This window comes from Mus caroli, chromosome 5 (assembly GCF_900094665.2).
Source record: "Mus caroli chromosome 5, CAROLI_EIJ_v1.1, whole genome shotgun sequence".
Taxonomy (NCBI): domain Eukaryota; kingdom Metazoa; phylum Chordata; class Mammalia; order Rodentia; family Muridae; genus Mus; species Mus caroli.
The window spans coordinates 85295226-85320604 of record NC_034574.1 but is presented as its reverse complement, the minus strand read 5'-3'; the positions used below and the strand labels follow the sequence as shown (position 1 = coordinate 85320604).

The window sequence follows — 25379 nt, the reverse complement described above, 5'->3', positions numbered from 1 at the left end:
CCCATGCTACAGTCGGATCATGCTTCCAGCTCTTGTACCACACACAGTTACTCCTTCCTACATGATGCGTCAATAAAAAGCTTACGTCACACTGTGTACCGTGTAACTGTGTCGGGCAGGTCTTGTCAACTTGACCCAAACCTACACATGTTCAGGAAGAGGGAATCTCTCTTTTTAAAAAATTCACCTACTTTTATTTTATGTGCATTGCTGTTTTGCCTGCATGTATACGAGAGTGTTAGGTCTTGGAGTATACAGACAATTGTGAGTTGCCATGTGGGTGCTAGGATTTGTACCTGCGTCCATCATTAAGTGGTTAAGTCAGTGTCCATAGCCACTGAGCCATCTCTCTAGCCATAGGACAAGGGAATCTCATCTGAGGAATTACCTCCATCAGACTGGCCTGTGCAGATGCCTGTGGGGGTGTTTTCTTGATTCAAATGATGTAGGCGGCCCATGTACCGTGGGTGATGCTATAGTGATATAACAGGTGTACTTGGGCTGTGTAAAAAAAGGCTAACAGAGCAAGCCAGGGAAGCGAGCAGGAAGAAGCTTTCCTCAACCATCTCTGCCAAAGTTCCTGCGATGAGCTTCCTGCTTTGGCTTCTCTCAGTGATGGACTCTAACCTGTAAGCTAAATACAAATTCTTTCCCCAAGCTGGTTTTGATCAGTGTTTTACCAAGCACAAAAAGCAGACTATAGGGGCTGGTGAGATGGCTCAGTGGGTAAGAGCACCCAACTGCTCTTCCGAAGGTCCAAAAGTTCAAATCCCAGCAACCACATGGTGGCTCACAACCACCTGTAATGAGATCTAATGCCCTCTTCTGGTGCGACTGAAGACAGCTACAGTGTACTTACATATAATAAATAAATAAATCTTTAAAAAGCACACTATAATAATAATAATTATATAATATATAAGTATTTGTTTATTTATTATGTCTCCCACCATTACCAGGTCTTTGTAGAAGAATCAGGAAAATAAAAGCAATTAGGAAATAGTTTATTTGTCTGTCTTGTCTTTTCTTCCTCCCTTTCTTACTTTTCTTACTCTCTCTTTCTCTCTTTCTCTCTTTCTCTCTTTCTTCCTTTCTTTCTCTCTCTCTCTCTCTCTCTCTTTCTTTCTTTCTTTCTTTCTTTCTTTCTTTCTTTCTTTCTTTCTTTCTTTCTTTCTTTCTCTTTCTTCCCTTTTTCCTTTCTTCCTTTCTTCCTAATCAAAGGTCTAGCTAGAAATCAGGGATTCCATCATGCAGAACAAAAATGGAAATAGCAATACAGAGAGGGCAGCCTACGTTCCATGCTGTAGAATGCGGTGGGTAAAGGGAGGATGTCTCACCCCTGCATTCAAGGCCTTGAGCAGACTCCATGGGGTGTGTCTAGCAAACAGAGAGGGCATCCTGACTCCTTTAATTATGATTTAAATGTATAAAGTCAAGGGGATGTGCATTTAAATTTGCCTCAGTTGGGAGGGAAGGGCTCTCTGTATCTGCCCATGAAGCAAAAAGGCAATCACTGGTGACTTGTCTCCTCTATCTCTGTGAACACAGAGTCTATCTCTCAGGAAGGGTACAGTAATAGTAGCCGTGGCTCATCATTTGTGAAGGATGTCAACAGTCTACTCATCCATCTGTCCCTCTGGGATGCGGAGTCACCACAAGCCGTTCATGAAGGATTCAGAGGCTTCTCTGGGAAGTGTTTGGAAGCTCAGCTGGAGGAAACGGGCTCATGCCTGAAGAGTGGAGGAGTCAGTGGGGGAGACTTCCAAGCTTTTTGGAAGAGTACAAATGATCAGGAGTGAACCCCAGATATTAGTACTGTTTGGGTTTGGGTTTTTTGCTTTGTTCACATTGATTATGCCCTGGTTGTTCCCTCTTGAAGTATGAAAGTAATCATACTGGCTGGTTCTATGCCAACTTGACACAAGTTAGAGTCATCAGAGAGGAAGGAGCCTCAGTTGAGAAAATGCCTCCATAAGATCCAGCTGTAAGGCATTTTCTCAATAAGTAATCAATTGGAGGACCCAGACCATTGGGGGTGGCGCCATCCCTGGGTTGGTGGTCCTAGGTTCTATAAGAAAGCAGGCTGAGCAAGCCAGGGGAAGCCAACCAGTTGAGCAACATCCCTCCATGATCTCTGCATCAGCTTCTGCCTCTAGATTCCTGCCCTGCTTGGGTTCCTGCACTGACTTCCTTTGGTGATGAACAGCAGGGTGGAAGTCTAAGCTGAATGAATCCTTGGTGCTTGAGGTACCTGTCTGGCCTGTGACATAATTCTCTAACAGGAAGGTCAACTAGTAAGTAGGGCTTTCTGGTGCTGGTCCTCCTGCATCTAGGCAAAGAGCTGAAAGTGAAGACTTGACAGTAGATTCTGTTATACCCTGTGCACATGCCTTCCATATGGGCACACATGGCTTCCTAGCCCATGTCCTTGCAGACCAGGGCTCTGTGTTTCCCTCTCACACTTAAACTTTTCATTTACAAATCCCTCATTCCCATAAAGCTAGGCACTTCATGAAGAGATTTCTACTCAAGCACTGCCATGAGTGAACTGCAATCAGGCAAGGTACCCACTGGTCTCGATTTGTTTAATAGCGCTTAGGCCAGCACATGGCTGTGAGTCACTTCTGGCCATAAGGTAGGAGACAAATTGACGTTAGGCTTTGAGTATCAACCCTTAAAACAATTATTTTACCAACAATGGTCAGCAGTTCTTTCAATCAAACTTGTATGGCACAATAGACTTCATTCTAATCAGTAGTTCTCAACCTTCCTGATGCTGTGTGACCCTTTAATACAGTTCCTCATTTATGGTGACCACCATAAAATTATTTTCATTGTACTTCTGTACAGTAAACTTTGCTACTGTTATGAAACCTAACGTAAATATCTGATATAGAGGACATCTGATTGATTTGAGACCCTCATGGAAGGGTTGTTCCACCTCCACACCATCACTTCTCACAGGTTGAGAACCGCTGTTATAGAGGGATGTGAGATAACAATACTTAGCACCTAGTACCCATGTTCCATCCAGAGGCTTGGTGGCTACATATGGACAGTGTCTTGGCTTCCGTCACTCAGCCTGTGCTTCCCTAAGCCCATACCTGTTTAGGAGGAATGCAATACCTGGGTTCATTCGACAGCTTTATCACCTCCATAGAGATTCCTGTCCACGCAAAGATCCATAATTGCAAGTTTCATGGCACACAGTTAGCTCCCAGCATATAACATTCTTCAGCTAGCTTAACTTGGTAATTGCCAAGAAGACAATGCTGTGAGCTGTACTCAAGGTCACTTTCCCGAATAGGCTTAAATGTGTTAGGCAACCAAGTTCAGGGTCGTACCTACGGGAAGTTGTCAGCTGGTTTGGAGGAAAGAGTTCCAGAATATTAATAGGAGACAGATGGGTGGGGCACCATGGGTATGCAGCTTAGTGGTAGGGTGTGGGGGAAGCCTTGGTTCAAGTCCCAGGGACCAAAATACATACATACATTCATACACACACACACACACACACATGACAAATTGTCGGTGGCCAAGCTGTTACTTTGGAAAGGTGCATGACTGTGGTGCAAGTCACACTTGACTTATGGCAAGGCCTGAGGAGTTGGGTTCCCACATGGCAAGGACCTGTGGGAATATTTGTGCAGAATCTCCTGGCCTTTCCCAAGGGAATGCTTGGTTCACTCTCGCCTTGCCTTTGTGTTCATGGCTTTGCTAGTGCAATTTTTACTTTCACTTTGTGACAGACATTTCCCCAGAATCTGAAAAAGATAGCTCAGGCCAGAATTCATCCTTGTTAGTCTCTCAGAACTGTGGGAGCGGAATAAATCACAAGTCCTCTGTTATTTATGGTGATGTGCTTCAGTCAACACAAGGCCCTGGTTTGGCTGCTTCGGTTACTTCATTCTCTCTCAATGAAAACTTAGTTCTGACAACAATTTGCCCACCAACCTGTTCCAAACCACAGTCAGATGAGTATCAAAAGGCTTAAAATGTCTTGCTGGGTTGTTGGTTCCAAGGCTTTAATAGGAACATTCAGAGGTGAGCCAGGCAACCATGAGGAGCTGACTTGGGCTACTAAGCTGCAGAAAGCCCTGGGCATGAGAAGAATTAGATCTCCTGATTACCATATGGGGAGATGCTAGGGGTCAATAATGAAATCATGAAATAATGAAAGCATGTGGTCCATCACCTCTCTATACTGCGACCTCAATTGCTGCCAACCACTTGGTTATGTATTAATGTGCTGGGTTAGATATTAACTGCTTGCTGAAGCTGCGTTTCCTCTTTCTTGGTACAGTTCATGAGTTAGCAGGAAACCCTGGAGATGGGGGAGAAGGAAGAGGGCATTATCGTTAAATATAAGAAGTTCTTAAAAGAGACCGCATGTGAGAAAATGAGAAGGTATTTAGATATGTGACATTAGTTCAAAATCCCATCATCCTCATCACATATTAGATACATTTATGTATAATAGCTCATTTAAGAAGTAGATCTCTTTAAAAAAAAAAAGTAGATCTCTTGATTACATAATGGGTTGTCACTTCTCTGAAACAAGGAAAATCAACATTAGCCTATGATATTCCCCATGTATGAACACTTTGAACTGCAGTACTAACTTGCTGAGGTCAGCAGGGTAAATGACTCCTGCTTTGAATTTTTAGATTTCTTTTATGAGTATTTTGCCTGCATGTATGCATGTTTATCACATGTATGCCTGGTTCCCTCAGAGATAAGAAGAGGGTGTCAAATATCTCAGAACTGGAGTTATAGATGCGTGTGAGCTACTATGTTGGTGATAAGATCTGAACCCGTGTGAGAGCAAGTGCTTTAAATTGATGTCTCTCTAGTCTAGGAAAAAAGTGTTTGTGATAAAAACCAGACTATGAGCACATCTGACAGGTTTGTTGACATCATCAAGCTAGTGAGAATCTAGCACCACACAGCTAGCAACACAGGGCCATGCCTCCTGCTCCTTGGTTGACAACCACCGTTGCTTGTCAACAGAGTACAGCACTCAGCAGACAATGGGTGTGCAGGAGATACTTGAACATTGCAGACTCACTACCTTGCTTGTTTCCAAGTTGTGTCAATCCATTCCATATCTGTAGAGCTGTGCTTTGGGGCTCCAAGGATAAGAAGCCGCCCATGTTTAACATTGAACTTCCTTGCATTGCTGTTTACCAGATATATTTTTCTGGCTCCAGGAACTCCAGATTACCACATCTGTTTCCCAGGGGAACGTGCCTATAGATAAGCATGTGCACTTGGACCTCAGGGTCAGCAAGACCACAGGAAACATAGCCTTTCATCACCTGCTCCTCTCATCTTGAACTCGGCAAACCATGTTGCCCTTTCCAGGAATTGGTTTTGATTTCTTTCTCTTCCTCCTCTATCCCCTAGATATTTGCAGTTTTAAGTCCTCTTAGCTCTACCTGCAGAGTGCATCTCCACCCCTACCGCTTTAAACTTCTTTACCGCTAAATACAGTCTGATCCATGGCAATAGCTTCTTATATGGTCTCTTGAGTTCATGACCTCTGCCCCAGACAATTCTCAACATAGGAGAGATGGGATCTATGGAGAGTCGTGTATCTAATCACTCTTCTGGCTTCTCATCCAACTCTGAACAACATGCAGACTTCTTTCCAAAAGCTACAGAGCACTTGACTGTGTATTTATTGGTACTTACTCTAGAATGTAAGTTAAACAGGGCTTTTGTCTTTCCCTCTGTATCCTCAGTGCTTGGAGCTGAATCAATGAGTTTTGCTTTGGCAGTGAAGATGAGTTCTGTGGGGCAGAACAAGGCCTGTCTTAGTGCGTGCTCCATTTCTGTGAAGCATCACCATGACCACAGCACCTCTTAATAAGGAAAGCATTTAATGGGTGCTGGCTTATGGTTTCAGAAGTTTCATCTATTATCTTTATTGTGGGGAACATGGCAGAACACATGCAGACCTGGTGCTGGAGAGGTAGCTCAGAATCTAAAGTCAAAAGGAGAATAAGTCACTGGGCTTGGTTTTTGAAAACTAAAGCCCACTTCCAGTGACACACTTCCCCCAACAAGACCACACCTACTCTAACACGGCCACACCTCCTAATCCCTCTCAAGTAGTGCCAGTCCCTAATAACCAAGCATTCAAATATATGAACCTACGGGAACTATTCCTGTTCAAACCAGGTCCTAACCTGGTTGCAACAAAATGATGAAACTTACAAATTTGATTCCTATCAGCATAATTCCAGATAAGTAACCGATTAACCTGTGCGCTGGGACTTTGGACAGCACCGTCTTTGAGAATAAAGACAGTTCTCAGCAATTAAGACTGTGACACTGCAGAAGTGTCAACGTCACTCTGAAGGGCCAGTAATGGTGAAGGGCTTGGCAGGGTCGCATCTGAGAGGCTCCCATCACATGGACACAACTCATTCTCCTCAGAAAAGCAAGTGTCTGGGCTGTTCAGATGAGGATGGAAAGAAAGAAAGAAAGAAAGAAAGAAGAAAGAAAAGAAAGAAAGGAAGATGGCTACTTTTACCATCTGCAGTCAGGTACAGAGGTTGATCGAGGTGTCATGCTGGCCTCAGGTCATAATGGCAGCAGTGGGACAGTGGTAGGCAGGGGAATGGTGCACTCTTCAGGGGTACTCTGTTATAGACAGCCATCTTTTTTCTTTTAATTTTATGTGCATTGGTGTTTTGCATGCATGTGTATGTATGTATATATATATGAGGATGTTGGATCTCTGGAACAGGAGTTAACAGCTGAAAGTTGTCATGTGGTTGCTGGGAATTGAACTGTAGGTCCTCTGGAAAAGCAGCCAGTGCTCTTAATGGGTTGCTGAGCCATCTCTCCAGCCCTCATCTCTCTCTCTCTCTCTCTCTCTCTCTCTCTCTTTAAAGACAGAGGACGACTTCTGTTTCAAAAATTAGTTGTTCATTAGTGACCTGCGCAAGCCATCTCTGTACTCAGGACAAATGATAGAAATTAGCTTCAGCCTTTGCTATCCTGACTTAAGTAATGTCCTCAAGCCCCTTGTATTCATTTAATATGTATAGGTTTTGCCTGCATTTACATCTGTCCACCATGTGCATGCCTGGTACCCATGAAGGCCAATGAAGGATGTGGCTATCCTGGGACTAGAGTTAGACAGTTGTGAGCTGCTGTGTGTGCTATGACTTGAACCTGGGTCCTCTGCAAGAGCTGGTGCTCTTAGCTCCTACTGCCCGTGCCCAGCTCTTTTTTGAGATATTCTTAGTTATGCAGTCCTAGAACTGTAGCACAGCTGGCCTAGAACTTGGGGCAATTCTCCTTGCTTCAGCCTTAGGTTATGGGGTTAAAGCTCTGAGCTGCCACACATTGCAAAATCTACTTTTTAAAAAAATTCCAATCTGAATGTAAATATTAAAACTACCCTCCAGAACTTGCTGCTGAAGACACCACATTCTGAGATTGAGAACACAGAGAAATCAAGCTGGTACTCACCCGAAGCTTCGTCTTTACTGCCTAGCCTTAGAGTGCTGGAATGCGCCAGGCAGGGGTGGCGCACGCCTTTAATCCCAGCACTTGGGAGGCAGAGGCAGGCGGATTTCTGAGTTCGAGGCCAGCCTGGTCTACAGAGTGAGTTCCAGGACAGCCAGGATTGTACAGAGAAACCCTGTCTCGAAAAACCAAAATATAAAAAAGAGTGCTGGAATGCGTTCTATGCATTACTGGAGAAGAAAAGTAAGCATCCATTTTACCCAGCTGTGAACTCCGCAAGCTCTGATAAAAACATGTCTACTGGGACAGAAGTGGCACAAATATCACAGGAGTAACCAAACACTCTTTGATGAAACTCATAGCTAACAGTGTTAACAGGCCAACAGCCTGTGGCTAGATGGGTCCCAGGGAGAGGCCCGGCTCCTCTTACCTTGATAACTGGACACAGTTTTAAACTGCTTCCAAATGACTTATCATCATACCCAGAGACCCGTGTCTCTCTCAACCCTCAGCAGAAAAGCTTCTATTCACAACAACGGAAATCAGTACAGACACCCACAAGTGGTCGAGATGCAGAGAGGAAGAGACTTTGGAACGCTCAGCCCTAAGTGGAGCGTCTGTAGCACACACACCCCCGTCCCAAGGCTCAGGCATCACCACATAGGAGGGGATGGAAAGCCACAAGTGTTGGGGAAGCAGTGCTTTTGGTAGTCATGTACTGAACAGAGGAACTCACAGCAATTGTAAGACACACACAAGTTGGGTCAACGCTCATGCTAGACATGATGCCAGCGTGGGAGCCAGGAGTGAGCAGTCACTCCCACCCTTTGCTGGGGAGCTATGGCCAACTGAGAGCTCCCAAGAAAGGGTCAGTTTCTTCAAGGGTACAGGCCCTGGGAGATAGGTAGTTTAGTGAAAGGCCACATACATTAGACTTGGTAGGGAGAAAGTTTCATGGGTAGGGAAGGGGCTGTGGATCTGGAAGGAGCTAAGGTAGGTAGGTAAATATGACCAAAACACACTGTATAGAATTCTCAAAGACCCATTAAAAAAATAAGAGGAGCTGGGCAGTGGTAGCACACACCTTTAATCCCAGCACTTGGGAGGTAGAGGCCAACCTGGTCTACAAAGTGAGTTCCAGGACAGCCAGGGCTACACAAAGAAACCCTGTCTCAAAAAACCAAACCAAACCAAACCAAAAAAACAAACCCCAAAACCCACGTCCAAAACCTCTTGCACTCTGGCACCTGCTCCAATTCGTCCCTTCTCTCTCACAGAACCCTGGTCACTGGCTTCAGTGGGAATAACGCTCCGAACATCCAGTTTAATGCTGAGAAAGGGAAGACTTGGTTTCAGCAGTAAGAACGGCCTCCACAGGCTCACATATATGAATGCTTAGTCACCGGGGAATGACTTTGACAGGGTTACAAAGATTAGGAGATGTGACCTGACTGGAGGAGTGTGTCTTTGAGGTTTCAAACGCCCATGTCAGGGAGGGTGTGTGTGTGTGTGTGTGTGTGTGTGGGTCTTTCTGCCTGCCGATCAGGATGTCGCTCTCCTCCACTCCTCCAGTGCCACATGTGCTACCCTTGCTCCCACCATGATCATGGACTCCACTCCTGAAAAAGTAACCAATTTCTCAATTTAACGTTTTGTTTCTGAAGAGCTGCCTTGGTCATGAGTGCTCTTCTGGGCAGTAGAACACCGACTACAAGAAGCCTCCTTAGCATTTCCATTTGCCTTACTTCTTATAGTGAACAGAACACTTCGTTACAATCTAAACAAAGGGAACAATGACAGAGATTAAGTGAACATAATATCTATTTTTATTATGAAAACATTAGACTTTGACACATTGCTTCATTTGCTTTTTAAAAATCTATTATCTGACTTACACCTATTCAGCAAAAATGCCAATAAATTACATAAATCATAGTGTGGGATTTTTTAAAACTAAGAACATGTTTTATGATAATCAAACAATTCTAAATCCCAGCTATATGAACTGCTGACTATAATCTCTTTTCCATCTTTATCCTAAACAGAGAGAAAAGCAGCCCCATTAATACACTGCTCCCGTTCCTCAGAACGCCCTCCACACTTGGGGACAATCTTTCCTCTCAGTAGGCAGACTGTGGCCCTGCTGGACGGCAAGCACTCACTTGGAACTGTCCCATCCTGATCTCGGGGAAGCACAGTGGGGGTTTGTGGGGATGACACACAGGAGCCCCAGGCTACCCTAAGTACAGTCCTTTCTTTACAAGGATTAATCAGCTGAGAACTCAAATGCTGACTTAAAAATAATGATTCCCATTGAATACACATTAATCAAATGTGTTAGTACTGAAGTCACAGAGTCTGTCTGAAAGCAATCAGTGAACCAGTAAGGCAAACTGCATTGCCACCACATGCCTTCAAAGGGAGTATTTTTGGAGCTTGGTTCCCTGTGCAAATTTTATTTTGGGAGAGTTCAGGTGAACATAAATAAAACTTCCACATGAAGTCAGTTTTCCACATGGGTGGCAATATTAAAAAACATACATCAATAGTTTTACTAGTGAATGTTTCCACCTGGTTCTGTCTTTATTTTTTGTGTGGAGGCAAACCAAAGCACTGTCTTAAGACTTCTTCAACATAATGATATAATCTCTATCATTCCCAGGGTTTAAAGCTAGATGTCCTGGTCCTTGTCACCATCGTCAATTTCATCATCATCGTCTTCTTGGTCTCCAGATTCATCTTCTTCTTCAACCTAAGGGGAGAATACAGATTTGTTCACACACACACAGAGTAACACACTGGGAAACATATATGTGTAAAACGCATGCTAATAAATATTATCAGTCTGTCCTATGGTGGAATCAGATTTCCTTGACTTCATAAGGCTCAGGGCTCCCTGTAGCTTCTGCATTTCTGTGATTCTAATCAGTTAACTGTCATGGTAAATGCTCACACCTTTCTACCCAGGAGTCTGAATACATGGTGGTAAAAACCATGACCACCCAACTCACCCTGGACAGTGACGCTTATTACCTAGGAGCAGTGACAACAGCTGTTCTCTATGCTCCAGGTCTTCAAATATTGCAAAGAGATTTTACTGTATCTCAGACCAACTCTCTAAACAGCGAGAACTACATGCAGATAATAATCCATGTACACAACATGACACAGGCACAGCTTCCTCATGCAATATTACACTAGGAACATGCTCTTCTCTACAGGCAGAGATCATGAGTGGAAACGCCTCAGTCTTACTGGATGACCGAGATCCTTGAGTTTACTCTTCAGTGACAGGATTTTCTGATCTTGATCTGCTAACAGCACCAAAAGATCATCTTGTTCTTTCTTAGAATCCGTAACTTCCAAGTCCAGCTTGTCTTTCTCGGTTTGCAGGATGGCGATGGTGCTATTGGATGAGTCCAGCTGCTTTTGAATGGCGGTCCTCTCCTCAGACAGTGCTTTAATCTCATTCTACAAGAAAGGTGACAACAGCCATCTACATCAGTACTTACTTCCTAGAGCTCCTAACAGTTTCTGTTGATGACAAATCACTGTATGTCCCAGTTTAGGTGTGAAATGTCTCCCTGGATGGCAGATATGGGCCACTAGTCACAATAGTCTTGAAGGTGATGTCTGTTTCTGGTCTGGTTGGAGCAGTCATTTCTTGATCTGCCCACATTTGGCTACCACACACAGCTGTGAACTGCTTCTGACAGACACCACATCTTCCCAGCCATTAGGGACAGTGATCCAAAATAACCCTCTGCTCCTTACATGCCCTCTGTCAGGGCTTTTGCTTACAGTACTGTGGAGGTAACTAGTACGGGACAACTGTTGAGTCTGAGGTGTGTGGCAGCAACTGGGTATGTAAGGCACACACACCCAGGAACGTAAGCATCTGTCAGCCTACTTAGCAAAGAAAGCCACAGTAAAGAACGGAGTAGACGGTACAAACCTTAATTTCACTTGGCCGCCCCTGCCCTAACCCTGAAGATGATGATGTAGAGAAGATAGTAAGCGTCAGAATTTGAATTCAAAACTCAAAGGAAAATAATTCCATTTCATTCAGAGAAGCAAATGAATAGTTTCAAATTAATTTAAACACAATCCAAAAAGTATAACTATATATCATCTTCCGTTTTCACACTTTTCTTCATGATTTACTTATGAATGTCACCCGATTCTTTATGTTACTTACTCTGACATGTCTGTCACAATGTTCCTCAACCCTATGGAAGTCGATATACTATTTTGTTGTTTGCAATAGTCTCTGGCTGGACGGGAACTCATAGTTCACGTCTGCCTCAGCACTAGGACTGCACCACCATGCCTGGCTCTACTTGGCTTTTACATCGGCCAAAGTTGTTACCCTTAATTTGTTATGATTAAATACTGCCATTGATAAGAAAACTTGCTGGGCGTGGTGGCACATGCCTTTAATCCTGGCACTCAGTAGGTGGATTCTTGTGAATTTGAGGCCGGCCTGATTTATAGACTGAGTTCCAGGACAGCCAGGACTATAAAGAGAAACCCTGTCTTGGAAAACAAAATCCTAACTTTCAGTTTTCTTTATAAGCCTGAGGAACTCGGAGATAAAATGAAACAAAGTCAAAGATTTGGGACTTTAGGTCATATTAGGTCTAATAAATAGCAGTTCTACCACCCCCACCTTTAACTCTTTGGTCTCCTGCAGCAAGGCGGACAGCCTTCCTTCTACATCTGTGGTCTTAGCAGTGCTCACATGCTCACTCTCTCCTTCTACAGGAACTGATTTTGCCTGAAAACGGAAAATTAAAAAGTCTCTTGAAGGTTATAAATGATACAAACTTTGTAAGTGTGTGTATCTTCTTGCCATTCTGAAGTTTTATTTCAAATGAAAGAAAATAACTCATGTATTTATGCGAAAGCAACAGAATATGCTCTGACAGATGAGCTGTCCCACCATGGAGAGGCACTAAAAGTCAACGGCACACAAGGAAGGCAAAGCACAAGGCAGACAGGAAGAGCAGGTGCCAGTGGCAGAGACTCAACACTGTGCCTTCTAAGTTCCTGAGGTAAGTCCAACACTGTCACCTCAGGCTTTAACCAACCCAACGCCAGCACTTGGTAAAGTAAGTATTTTAAGTGTTCTATGAATGAAACTTTCAGTACCACCCTTTCTCTAAAAAATACCAGAGTGGAGATGACGTAGCACCTCCTAAGGGTGTGACAGTGGCTTTGGAGAGGACAATGAATGCAGTTTTGTGGAAGTGTCAGACAAGGGTTAAGCCACTTCAAAGATACTACTGACAGGAATATGAACCTCAAAGGAATTCTGCAATGGATTCATAAAGAACAGAGAAGGTTCTCAAGGATATTTTAGTTTTGTGGAGAGAATGCATGGTGAAGTCACAGAGAGAAATGGGAAGCAAGCAGTTGGGAATTAGGGAAAAGACAGCATGTGGTCTGGTGTTTTGAGAGAGAACAGAACAACTGACTGGCTGGCCTGCGGTCTGTGTATCTGTGTTAGAATGTGTCTTGTAATGCCAAGATGGACTCCACCCACCTCACAGTTACCACTGTGCTTGGCATGGTTACATAAATAACCTAAGCCNCTTCTTTTTTTTTTTTTTTTGGTTTTTCGAGACAGGGTTTCTCTGTGTAGCCCTGGCTGTCCTGGAACTCACTCTGTAGACCAGGCTGGCCTCGAACTCAGAAATCCACCTGCCTCTGCCTCCCGAGTGCTGGGATTAAAGGNGTGCGCCACCACGCCCGGCTCCTAAGCCACTTCTATAGCTCATGTTCCTAAACAAAGTACTGCAGTGCAGTCTCCTTTCTCTCTGTGTCTATTAGAAAGCATAGGAGAAAAGAGAAGTTTACAAATGAGTAAGTAAAAATAAAATTTTGAAATTTTCAGCCTACCTAGATTGCAAAATATGAGAAAGTGTGTTCTGGGGAAACCATGAGGGGTCTGCAGCACCTTTTGTTAGTGGCCACACTCGGCAGACACCAGGGACAGAGGCGAGGTATTTATTTGTGGAGGGCTTTCTTGGGCGAAGGGTTGGCTGTGCATGGGATTTTGACAAGTTCACAGTAGCAGGGATACTATCGGCTTGGATGGAAAGGGATGGAAATGGGATGTTACACCAGTGAATTAACCATTCAGTCACTAAATAAACAAATCCACACAATAATAAGAAGAAAAGAAATGGAATGGAATAGAATGGCAAGGCAAGGCCAGGCCAGGTCACCAGGAAGCAGGAAGCCTCTGTCACTGAGCTCTGGCTACGGCTGAGAGAACAGATCAACTGTGTGTTGCTGCCTTTGGAAGGGAAGATGAGGGTGACTCACCAAGGTCTCTGCTCTCTGCAGCAGCTCGCAGTTCTCCGTCTGGAGTCTCGTGATCTCCAGAGACTGTGAACATAACTGGGACTTTAATGCTGTCAGTTCCTAAACACAAGAACAGTAAGTTGTGGTGGGAACAGCGTGGCTTCATTAAGGAAATGTTCACTTACAGAAATCCCTTCTTGACACTATCTTCAAAACTCATTCACGTCCAAGTTTTAGAATTTATCAAGGTAGAGAATGAAACCTATATATGCATCCCTATTGCTTCCTGAGATCCTGTATGTCCTCCCCCTCCCACCAAAAACATCCTAAAGGGATAACAGGCAGGCAGGCAGGCAGGCAGAGGGACAAGAAAATAGAGAAAGTGAGTCTGCAGGACACACTGGAGACTGAACACCCACCTAGGAGACCTGGAGGCTGACCAGCAAAGCAAAGCAAAGCTGGCACCTGAGTCACAAGAAAGCTGTACCTTCCTGGTACCATTAGGATGTTACAAGAACAGTTAATGGGGTCTAAACACTGAGGGCTGCTTCAATGTCTTATTTCTGAGAGAGCCATCAGATCCCTGCCAAAGCTCACACCTTGCTACTCCTGCTCAAGCCTACAGGCTTGGTGTTTGCAACTCAAAGCAGGCCAGCTCAAGGTCAGGGCCCTCGCATGGCAATAGCAGCGCTGGGGAGACAGGGAAGAAGCTGCTGTTACACTGCTGGACGCTCTGACGCTCAGCACCTCCTCCCACCAAGTACCAAGTACAGTGACAGAAAAGCAATGAAAATGTAGCTCCCCCAGTGATGCTCCCTGCCCCTCAGGCAATGTTTGGGGACGTGCTGGTGGGGAGGTGCATAATGCATCAACCATCTATCTTTTCTCTAGGTCTTACTGTCAATTATCAACAAGAGTATGCGGAGTGTGATAGTACCGATCATTTTGTTCTTGTCTTTATTTCCCTTCTGTGTGTCTGTGGTGCATATATATAGGGTGGGCGATGATGTTGCCTTGGAGGCCTGTGTGGAGGCCAGACACTGGCAACCGGGTGTCCTCCACTTGCTCTCCACTTTACTTCTGAGACAGCTGCTCACTGATCCTGGAGCTGTTTTGGCTAGACTGTCTGGAGAGCCATCCCCAGGAACCAGCTGCCTTTCAGGTATGTGACAACAGATCTGCCTTTCTCTTACATGGGTGCTGGGGATTCAAAGTCAAGTTCTCATGCTTATGTAAGCAAGCATATTTACTTACTGAGCCATCTCCCCTGCCTCTACACAGTATGAGAACACTCTGCTAATTAAGGTCAAAGTCCATAATGACCAGATAGCTTCTGGGCTCCGAGAAATATGAGAGACTCCGTTCATTAGCAGGGATTCTCCTCTGAGATTGTCTGGGGAATCCTAAGTCCCCACTTAGCCTCTACCTAAGGAATGGCATGTAGCTTCAATTAGATTACTGGATCAGCTCCTTTCTTCTTGTAAGAACCTGTTCAGCCAGTGCCTAAGATTCTCGAAATGCTTCCCCACACTAATGAGGCATTTCAGGTACCCTAAGCCCTCAGCCAATGACCTTTGTCCCTCCTGGATATTCCTTTTTTTTTTTAAAGATTTATTTATTATATATAAGTACACTGTAGCTGTGTTCAGACACTCCAGAAGAGGGAATCATATCTTATTATGGATGGTTGTGAGCCACCATGTGGTTGCTGGGATTTGAACTCCAGACCTTCGGAAGAGCAGTCGGGTGCCATCTCACCAGCCCCCTCCTGGATATTCCTGTTCTCAATCCCCCAAAACTTTATTACCCTTGAGCCACCCAAAGTAAAGTTGATGTGGCTCCTGATAGCTGGTCCCAGTGTGGTCATTCACCCTAAGTACTCATGGGGCTTCCAAACCCACATCCATTGTTGGCTCTGCTCCCACTGCCCTTGTGGACCATCGGGCAATGATCCAAGAGAGTGAGGAGAGCCACACACGGTATTTTGTAATATACAATATAATACATAAACCCCTATGTTGCTAGATAAAGCCGTCACTTTAAAAGAACTTATATATTTGCCAGGCACAGCAGTTTTTACCTTTAATGCCAGCACTTGGGAGGCAAAGGCAAGAGGATCTCTGTAAGTTTGAGGCTAGCTTGGTCTACATAACAAGTTATAGAATGACCAGGGCTACATAGAGAGACCCTGACTCAAAACAACATGACCAAAAACCTCCTACTCACACACAAAACACTGAAACACATAATATAAGAATAAAGAAATCAGCCAGGCAGTGGTGGCACATGCCTTTAATCTCAGCACTTGGGAGGCAGAGGCAGAGGCAGGTGGATTTCTGAGTTCGAGACCAGCCTGGTCTACAGAGTGAGTTCCAGGACCTTTGCCCCTCCTGGATATTCCTACTCTCAATCGCCCAAAACTTTATTACCTAGTGCTACATAGAGAAACCCTGTCTCAAAAACACACATACAAAAAGAAAGAAAGAAAGAAAGAAAGAAAGAAAGAAAGAAAGAAAGAAAGAAAGAGAGAGAGAGAGAGAGAAAGGAAGAAAGGAATCTCTGCAGATTTAAGATGCAAGGACATTGGTGACACAGGCACAGTGTGGACACGCGCCTCTTAGACAGCCGTGTGCATGAGAGGCCACTGACTCCTGCAGGGGACTATAGCTAGCACAGAAGCACAGCCTGGCTTCTGATTTCTCTTTTCTAATAACCATACATTCCTTTATTACACAGAAAGAAGGAAGGATGACAGAGAAGAGAGAGAAAGAAGGAAACTTTGAAACAAGAAGCTGGGCTAGCAAGATGGCTCTGTGGGTGACTGCTGAATTCACTCTTAGGACCCACATGGGAGAGGGAGAGACCCAACTTCCTGCAGCTATGCTCTGACTTCCAGATGTGGTCTTTATAACACAAGCTGTGTCCACACACATTTATAGCACAAGATTAATATATGAATAAATGTAAAAAAAAATTAAAACAAACCGATGAAAGACAAAACAACATTACTGTCAAATAAACACAGCTTCTAGGTTTTTCAAAGCTTGTCTTAATTACCAAATCTTATTGTTCCTGACAATGGCATTCTACAGCAATACAACACTCAGGGGGTTGTTACTCTACTGGAACATTACCTGTTTTAACTCTGCAACTTGCTCGGGATCTCTGGGAGGACATGTTGCTGAAGCCTGCTCACTCATGCCAGACGCTTGTGAAGATTTCTACAATTAGCATAGAAATAAACTGAAATTAAACCTGGAAAGAAAGGGAGTCAAAGCAGAGGTTCATGCTCACAGTCAGACCTCACAGAAGCTCACCAAGGACTGCACATAAAGACTTGATTTTTATATGTAAGAGTCTATTTCAATAGAGCGCTGTCTACAGCTCTCCACAGCCTCAGAAGTTACACTCAGACCAGGTGGCTCACGCAATGTAAACATGCACCTGAACTTGTATCCTAGGCTACGTGTGAGAAGCATGGAGATGCCTCTGTGTAAAGGCACCAGCCATCAAGCCTGCCAATGGGATGTTGATTCCCGAGACTCACAGGCAAAGGAGAGACTCAACTCCTGAAAACTGTTCTTGACCTCCACTCTGTGGCTTGAGTGCCCATGTCTGCACACACACACTAACCTCAAACAAAACAAAAACAAATAGACAAATGTTTCTAAAACTACACTATTGCTATTTTTAAAAGAAATAATCCCCATCAATAAGAAAATAAATAAACAAACAATAAAAACCAAGCTGAGTGTGGTGGTTCAAGCAGATTACGCATAAGTTCCAGGGAAACCAAGGCTACATAGAGAACCCTGTCTCAAGAGAGCTGGTGCAGAGGCACCCATTCTCAATCCCAGCATCCAGGGGGCAGAGGAAGGCAGAGTTCTATGAGTTCAAGGCTAGCAAAGTCTAGAGACCACAGTGAGTTTTGAAGAATTAAGCCAGGCATGGGGTACAGCACTTGTAGGGTAAAGAAAGGCAGGAGGATCAGGAATTCAAGATCACCCTGAGATGGCTGAGCCTGTTGTCAACAACAACAAGAGCAACAACAAACCCCACAGGGATGGCTATGCTATGGTGGTACCTAACTTTCAATTCAGCCTTCAGAAAATCTGAGTTCAAGGCCAGCCTCATCTACATAATCAGTTCCAGACCAGCCAGAGCTACACTGTAAGACTCTGCCTTAAAACAAAACAAATTGGGCTGGAGAGATGGCTTAGCGGTTAAGAGCACTGATTGCTTATCCAGAGGTCCAACTGCTTATCCAGAGTTCAATTCCCAGCAACCACATGGTGGCTCACAACCATCTGTAAAGGGATCTGGTGTGTCTGAAGAGAGTGACAGTGTACTCACATACATAAAATAAATAAATAAATACATCTTTAAAAAAAAAGAACAAATAAACAAACCCAGAAAAAGCAAGCAAGTAAGATGATGAGAATTACTCCTGGTCACTTATTTACGTTTCTTTTTTAACATTTACTCACCAAAGTTTCAATCAATGAGTCCTTTTCAGCTAGCTGGCTTTGTAAGAGCGCCTGATGGCTTTTTAACTCTTCTATCTCTTCCCTCAGCCGACTGATTTCTTCCGGCTGAATGCCATTCACCTGAGCCCCGTCACCGTGGGAACCTTGATGGTGATTGTCTTTTCCTGTTAAACATCACAACAGTGGGGAAAGCTGACCTGAATCCAACTTCTCATCATCAGGACTAAGGCTACAATACAAGATCACCTAAGACCCCAGAGAAGGTCTCCTTAACTGGGGAACTGGCAGGGCGCTCCTGATGGCAGAGGTGCAGATTGGTTCAAGGGTCCTGATTAAACTGTATGGTTTGCTGATTATGACTGTGAATTACGGCAGCTTTCATTCCAATTCTGACAATAAGCATAAGAGAAGTCAAATCCATTCAGAAAGTTTTCCAGAGGAATAGCTATCCACATGGGTTAACTGGCCAAAAAATTATTGTCATAAAGAAAGAAAAATTTGTTTCTGAAAATGTTAGTTACCCTCATAGAAATAAACTTCTTACTCTTCGGTACCTGGCATTATCATCATCACAAGGCCTGCAAGATGATGCTCTCTGCAAACGTGTGGGCTTGCAGTATGGCTTTCTGTACAATACCACTCCCACACACACAGAGGCCAGGGTTGGAGCCCCAGCACCCAGAAAGAAAGTGACAGGAATGGAAATCCTTTTTTTTCTCTCCTGGTATCCTACACCTGAGGACAGAGCCGGTGGACAGGAGGCCACAGGCACTGAAGGCATGGTGCTAAGAGGGCTGGAGCCTTTCCTTCTGCCTTATATATGACGGGGCGCAGGACAGCACACCGGGTCTCCACAAAGAGAAGGGAGGGTTTAGCAGGTCAGGCTCAGACCTAGCAGCACTCAAACGCCCACACACAACCACAGACGACAATGACATCTGAGAAAACGCCCCTTCAAAATGGAGGAATGTGAATTCTTGCCTATCTACCTGGGAATAAATTAGAGTTTTACATATCTATTATTTCACTTATTTTTCAGATGACATAATGCTATTATTTCAATTCTGGAACTGAAGCAATTGAAATACTGTATCGGTCAATCTCAAATAGCCCGTGGGATCTATCATCTGGAGCTTGTAATGAATCAAAACGTAGTGTGTTGCCAGGAGTCAGCCATCACTGGATCAGCCAATAAGCAAGAAGATGGAGAGTGGACTTTATATTGGAATGATCTGGTCTCAGCTACTTAGTTACAAGCCATCCTGCACTAAGTTTTAACTTACATATTCCTCACAGTGATCATGGTTGAGAACAAGCAGTGCACAGAGAATCTCCGTCCAACTCCTGAGGACAGAGTGAGACAGACACTCACCGAGCTGAACTTTGAGGAGATTGTACTGGTCCTTGTGCTGCTGAATCTGAGAAGCCTGCTGGGTGACTGCTGTCTGCAGCTGCTCGTTCTGACATTTCAGGGTGGAGACTTGCTGTTTCAGTTCCTCCAGTTGTAGGTCCTGTGAAATAGACACGAGTCAGATGTTCTTACCGCATACACCAGGCACACAATAAATAAAATACATGGGCTTAAAAAAAATCAGTATGCTAAACCACTCAACACGCCCCAAATCAACAGTGAAGCATGAGGACTTGAACGCGTGCAAAGCTGATCATCATGTGGGGGCTTCAAGCAGGGCTCTGCGGGCCAGCACCACAGCCTGCTGCTCACTTGCTCTGCACTCACCAGCACCACACCACTGCAGCACCGCAGCCTGCTGCTCACTCAGTCTGAGGCCATGACACCATTACAGAACTATCTACCAAACTACATATGAAACTTAGTGAATGAAGATACACTTTGCAGCCACATTATTTAAATTTATCACATTTACTTGCTTTATGTGCATGGGCACATGAGAGGAAGTCAGAGGAGAATTTGTACAAATTGGTTCTATCTTCTGGGCATGTCTGAAGGATCTGACACCTCTGGCCTTTGTGGACATCTGCATTCATGTGCACACAACACATAACACATAATTAAAAGTAATAAAAATAAATAAATAAAAAAAGAAGTCGGGCCACAAGCAGTCTCTAGCATGTTTTATCAAGTTGCTATAGTCAGTTCGGTACAGAAGCTTAGAACATTTAGACTGCTTACTAATCGTCCATCCTGCTTTCATAATCATAATTTTTAAGACCTGTATTTATTTGTGTTTGCCTGTGTGTGTGCACATGGAAGCCAGAGAGGGCCCCTGTTGCAGCCTATTCCTCTGAGCCCATCTTTCCCAGAACCTATAGCTCATGTCTTCTTGGCTGGGCTGGGCCCACAAGTCCTGTGTGTGTGCACATGGAAGCCAGAGAGGGCCCCTGTTGCAGCCTATTCCTCTGAGCCCATCTTTCCCAGAACCTATAGCTCATGTCTTCTTGGCTGGGCTGGGCCCACAAGTCCTGTGTGTGTGCACATGGAAGCCAGAGAGGGCCCCTGTTGCAGCCTATTCCTCTGAGCCCGTCTTTCCCAGAACCTATAGCTCATGTCTTCTTGGCTGGGCTGATGGCCCACAAGCACTGAGCGCCTGGTCTGTCCTGCTGGTGCTGAAATCCCAGCTCTGCTCTTCATGAGTTACCTTTTCAGCCATAAGGCCATACTTATTGATGCTTATTCAATACCTGATCAAGTAGATAGAGTATAAATTACATTACATTACATTTTTTGTTATTGTCCCCCCCCCCCCCCCCCCCAGGCAGGGTTTCTCTGTATAGCCCTGGCTGTCCTGGAACTCACTCTGTAGACCAGGCTGGCCTCGAACTCAGAAATCCGTCTGCCCCTGCCTCCCGAGTGCTGGAATTAAAGGCGTGCACCACCACGCCCGGCACATTACATGTTTTTAACACTAAAGATAATTTCCACTTTTCAAAATGATAAATGTTCATTTAACAGCTTTTCTTGAATTTTGGAGAATTTCCTTAGGATGAATTCTCAAATGTCATTCAAAGGATATAAACATTTTTATAGTTTTAGATGTTTATTATCTGTTAAGATTTAAGTTGTGAGAATGTATAAAATTAACATTATATAAATAAATCAGTAATTATGTCAGAACAGTTTCCTCTTTCTAGATCAACTGTAGTTAGCAGATCCAGAAGTAAGCTACACACCACATTGCAAAAATACTATATTCATAAACTAAAAATAGCTGTATTTGAATCAAGACATAGATTAAAAATCCATAACTGGGGCAGTTTGATGGCTCAAATTTTGAACAGAGATACTGATTTTTTAGTTTATTGATTTGGCTGAACACTGAAAAGCTGAGGACAAACTCCAAGAATCCTATTATTACTTGTAAATTTTCAATCTCAGTAATTTATATTGTGAGGAAGGAAAAAATACCATATAGGTAAGAAGGTAAGCCTACCCCACATAGGCTGTTACATTTCCCTTTGACATTAGAATTTTAACAACATCAGTAATCTAATTTTTCAGATAATACTATATAATCCTTTACAAAATTCTATTACAGTATCTATCATTCAGTACAAATACTGAGTGACATTTTAAAGGATGCAACAGGGCTAAGGTGCACAAGACAATGTACATAATGGACAGTGGCTAGCATTATGAAAGGAAAGCATCAATTGATGACTCTGAAAATAGAATTCCGGTCTAGCCCATCACCTTCTTTATGGAATTGCCTGTCTACCATGACTGTACTCAATGACCCAAGACAGAAATCTAGAAATCACACTTATCCTGTCTGCACCCTGATACCTGCAGAGAAACATCACTAAGTCCTGCCAAGTTTTATCTTCAATTTCCACACTTTTTTTTTTAAAGATTTATTTATTTATTTATTTATGTGAATACACTGTAGCTGTACAGATGGTTATGAGCCTTCATGTGGTTGTTGGGAATTGAATATTTTAGAACCTCTGCTTGCTCCAGTCAACCCCACTTGCTCTGGTCAGCCCTGTTCACTCAGTCCCTGCTTGCTCCGGCCCAAAGCTTCATTTATTATTATATATAAGTACACTGTAGCTGACTTCAGATGCATCAGAAGAGGGTGTCAGATCTCATGGTGAGCTACCATGTGGTTGCTGGGATTTGAACTCAGGACCTTCGGAAGAGCAGTCAGTGCTCTTACCCGCTGAGCCATCTTGCCAGCCCTTCCACACTTCTCAAGTCTGTCCCTGCCATATGACATACTTTCACTAATGCACATACACTTGAATTCTGTTCCAACAATTACTGGGAGATGCTGGGAGAATTCATTAAAGGCATAGATTTCCCATTTATCCTAAGCTGAATATAGTTAGTCACTACTTGTAGGGATGCTGTGAAGTAAGAGATACTGAGGGCTGGAGAGATGGCTGAATGGTTCAGATGGCTCAACTCACTGGCTGCTCTTCCAGAAGTTCTGAGTTCAATTCTTAGCAACCATATGGTAGCTCACAACCATCTATAATGTTATCTGATGCCCTCTTCTGGTATGCAAGTGTACATGCAGATAGAGCATTCATATACATTAAATAAATAAATAAATCTTAAACAAGAAAGACACTGAGTTCACATAACACAGCAAACATGTGAGGCAGTTACTAACTGTCATCATTGTCATCACTGTCACCAACGTCCTCCCCTAGCTGGCCCACCACAATAATCCCCTTCCTGGCCTACCTCCCTATGCTTTCCCATCAAATGTCTCCTTCACTCAGCCAGGAGCTGCTCTAGGCTCATGGCAGCCACAGCAGCCTTGCTGTGCTGTATGCATCTCCTGCTGCTCTTCCTTGGCCCTCTTATGGAGAGTGTATTCCCTAGGCTCTCTCAGAGCTTAGCCTGAGTGCTGCTACACCTTTGATTAGCAATAACACTGGGATATTGTATAATGTATGGTATAACATTCTGAGACAATAATTTAGATATCTGTCTCACCCCGACACCAACAAGAGAATCCACTGGATCCATGATCTATAACATCCTACACAGTGCCTAGCACAAAGCAGGTCCCTCAATTTAACATACAGATGCATTTGAAAACGCAGACATTTACTCTGTGTATCCCTCATCCATTTGAAATGCCAAGAAGCAACCTTCCCTCAAGCAGAGCTGCTGCCCATCAGAGAGGACAGTTTGCTGGTACTTACTTGCTCACGGATCATATTCTTATAGTGAGTCACGATGTTATCATGCTGCTCTAAGGTTTTCTTTACCTCTTCCTCTTTCTTATCTTCCTCACTGGACTTATAAATAGCCTTGGTAATAACACCTGTAAAACAAAACATACTTAAACTATAAATGTGAATGTGGCTTTCATTTCCTCAGATAAAGGGATGAAATGAGAACCTACCCAAGCTGTACAAATGCAAGGCTTAGGCGGAGCTCAGAGTTTCTTTCTCTGTACTATCCCTAGACCTAGGCCTGGAAGCTTCTAGCCTCCATACAATCTAATCTTCTGCAAGCCGAGATCTTGGAGGTTTCAGTTTCCAGTCTCCATCTGCTAACCTGGGTCTGGAATGTCTCAGCCTCTCAGACTCACTGCTAAATAAACTCGCCCTGTCTAGTTCTTTCTGAACTCTTGCTGGCTGGTTCAACATAGCTGTTCTGGCTCAAACACATCTCCAAGTTGACTGATTCAAATAGGAATCTCTTGGCTTCTGAATGAATTGCTGTGCTTGAAAAACCTGCCTCTGAATTCCATGAACTCAACTGCACTGACTGTATCAACAAACAGAACTCAGCTGCAGTCAACTGAACTGCACAGAACTCAGCTGAACTCTACTTCACCTCTCTCTGCTCTGGTCTTAAGTAGCCTCTCTTTCCTGTCTGTTCTGATGAGAGCTGGGTGTATCCTAGTTCTGACTCATTTTGTCAAATCTTTCTCTGATTTGTCATTTTGTCTGCCCCTCAATTAGACATCATCCAACCAGATCACACTGTAATCCAGGGTGTGTCTACATTCCAGCTGGATCACACAGACCTAAGTGGTCTTTGGCTGTGATCTCTTGCCAGAGCAGCCATGTTTCTGGATTAAAATTCCTCTACATAAACTGCACTGAATGGTTTTCCTGAGGCTCTGCAGACTGAGTACAGGGCCTCGTGCTAAGTACATGCTTTACCACTCACTCACCTGTTTGCCTCCAGCTTGATTTTAAGCACTGTAAACATGACTTAAGTTTTAGGATTTAATGAGTAAAAATAGCCTAACTCAAGACAGTCATGCAATACTCTTTCTAATCTTAAAGGGTCCAAAGTCTTTCTGTGTGCTGCAGATGAACTGCCTGGCTTATCACTCATGGGCATCACAAAACACACACACACACACACACACACACACACACACACACACACAGAGTTACATTGGATCAGCACAAACCTTCACATCTTACCTTCGAGTTCTTTCACCAGCTTTGTAAACTCATGATCAAATATCATATACTCTGGACTCGGAAAGTTTGGCTGGGGTTTCTGAGATGCTCTGGAATATAACTCATGTTTGCTAATAAATCCTAGTTTCTCTATGAAATTCTCTTTGCCAATCCTCTTCTCTATTAGTTGCTTTAGTTTCTCTCTACATAGATAAACATATGAGATGCTTAAAAAAATGCGAAGTCACAAGCTTGGTTTACTTATACTTTAGCAAAAAAATGTATGATTGTTTCTGGATGACTAGATGGCCACCCTGCCCTCACTTACTTCGTGTAGTTTTCTAGTGAGTTATCGTTGAAATAAATTGAAATGCCCAAAAGAAGGGCACATAAGCCTTGGACCAACTGCTCTTCTTCTCCGAGATTTTCTGCAATCTGTCCTGTAAGCTGACATCTTTGTTAAGGAATGCAAAGATTTACAGTGTCTGGAATATTTTATTTTGTAATCTGAATTTAACACACATCTTATGTAAGATTCTCTATAAGAAATTCTATTCACCCATGGAAGGAGTTACAGAGACAAAGTTTGGAGCTGAGACAAAAGGATGGACCATCTAGAGACTGTCATATCCAGGGATCCATCCCATAATTAGCCTACAAAGGATGACACCATTGCATACACTAGCAAGCGTTTGCTGAAAGGACCCTGATATAGCTGTCTCTTGTGAGACTAGGCTGGGGCCT

General features: G+C 43.7%; 1 protein-coding gene and 1 non-coding gene across 4 annotated transcripts in view; both read right to left on the bottom strand.

Annotated features, from left to right (window-relative positions):
- Positions 1-9285: 9285 nt before the first annotated feature.
- The window catches only part of Uso1 (USO1 vesicle transport factor), a 72297-nt gene continuing 56203 nt past the window's right edge, over positions 9286-25379 (bottom strand). For 2 of the 3 annotated variants that reach the window (XM_021162718.1, XM_021162717.1), the window contains 10 exons: positions 24964-25082; positions 24657-24838; positions 23415-23536; positions 19651-19789; positions 18279-18442; positions 16926-17012; positions 13813-13911; positions 12152-12259; positions 10738-10953; positions 9286-10234 (listed from right to left, as the gene is read on the bottom strand). In XM_021162718.1, coding sequence (XP_021018377.1) covers positions 10154-10234; positions 10738-10953; positions 12152-12259; positions 13813-13911; positions 16926-17012; positions 18279-18442; positions 19651-19789; positions 23415-23536; positions 24657-24838; positions 24964-25082 — 1317 coding nt within the window. In that variant the 3' untranslated portion in view covers positions 9286-10153. The remainder of the gene's footprint in view (positions 10235-10737; positions 10954-12151; positions 12260-13812; positions 13912-16925; positions 17013-18278; positions 18443-19650; positions 19790-23414; positions 23537-24656; positions 24839-24963; positions 25083-25379) is intronic. The other variant, XM_029477385.1, reaches the window with a different exon arrangement.
- On the bottom strand, positions 19001-19143 carry LOC115031183. Its single transcript, XR_003836803.1, has one exon. It is a non-coding gene; the product is annotated as a small nucleolar RNA SNORA57 (small nucleolar RNA).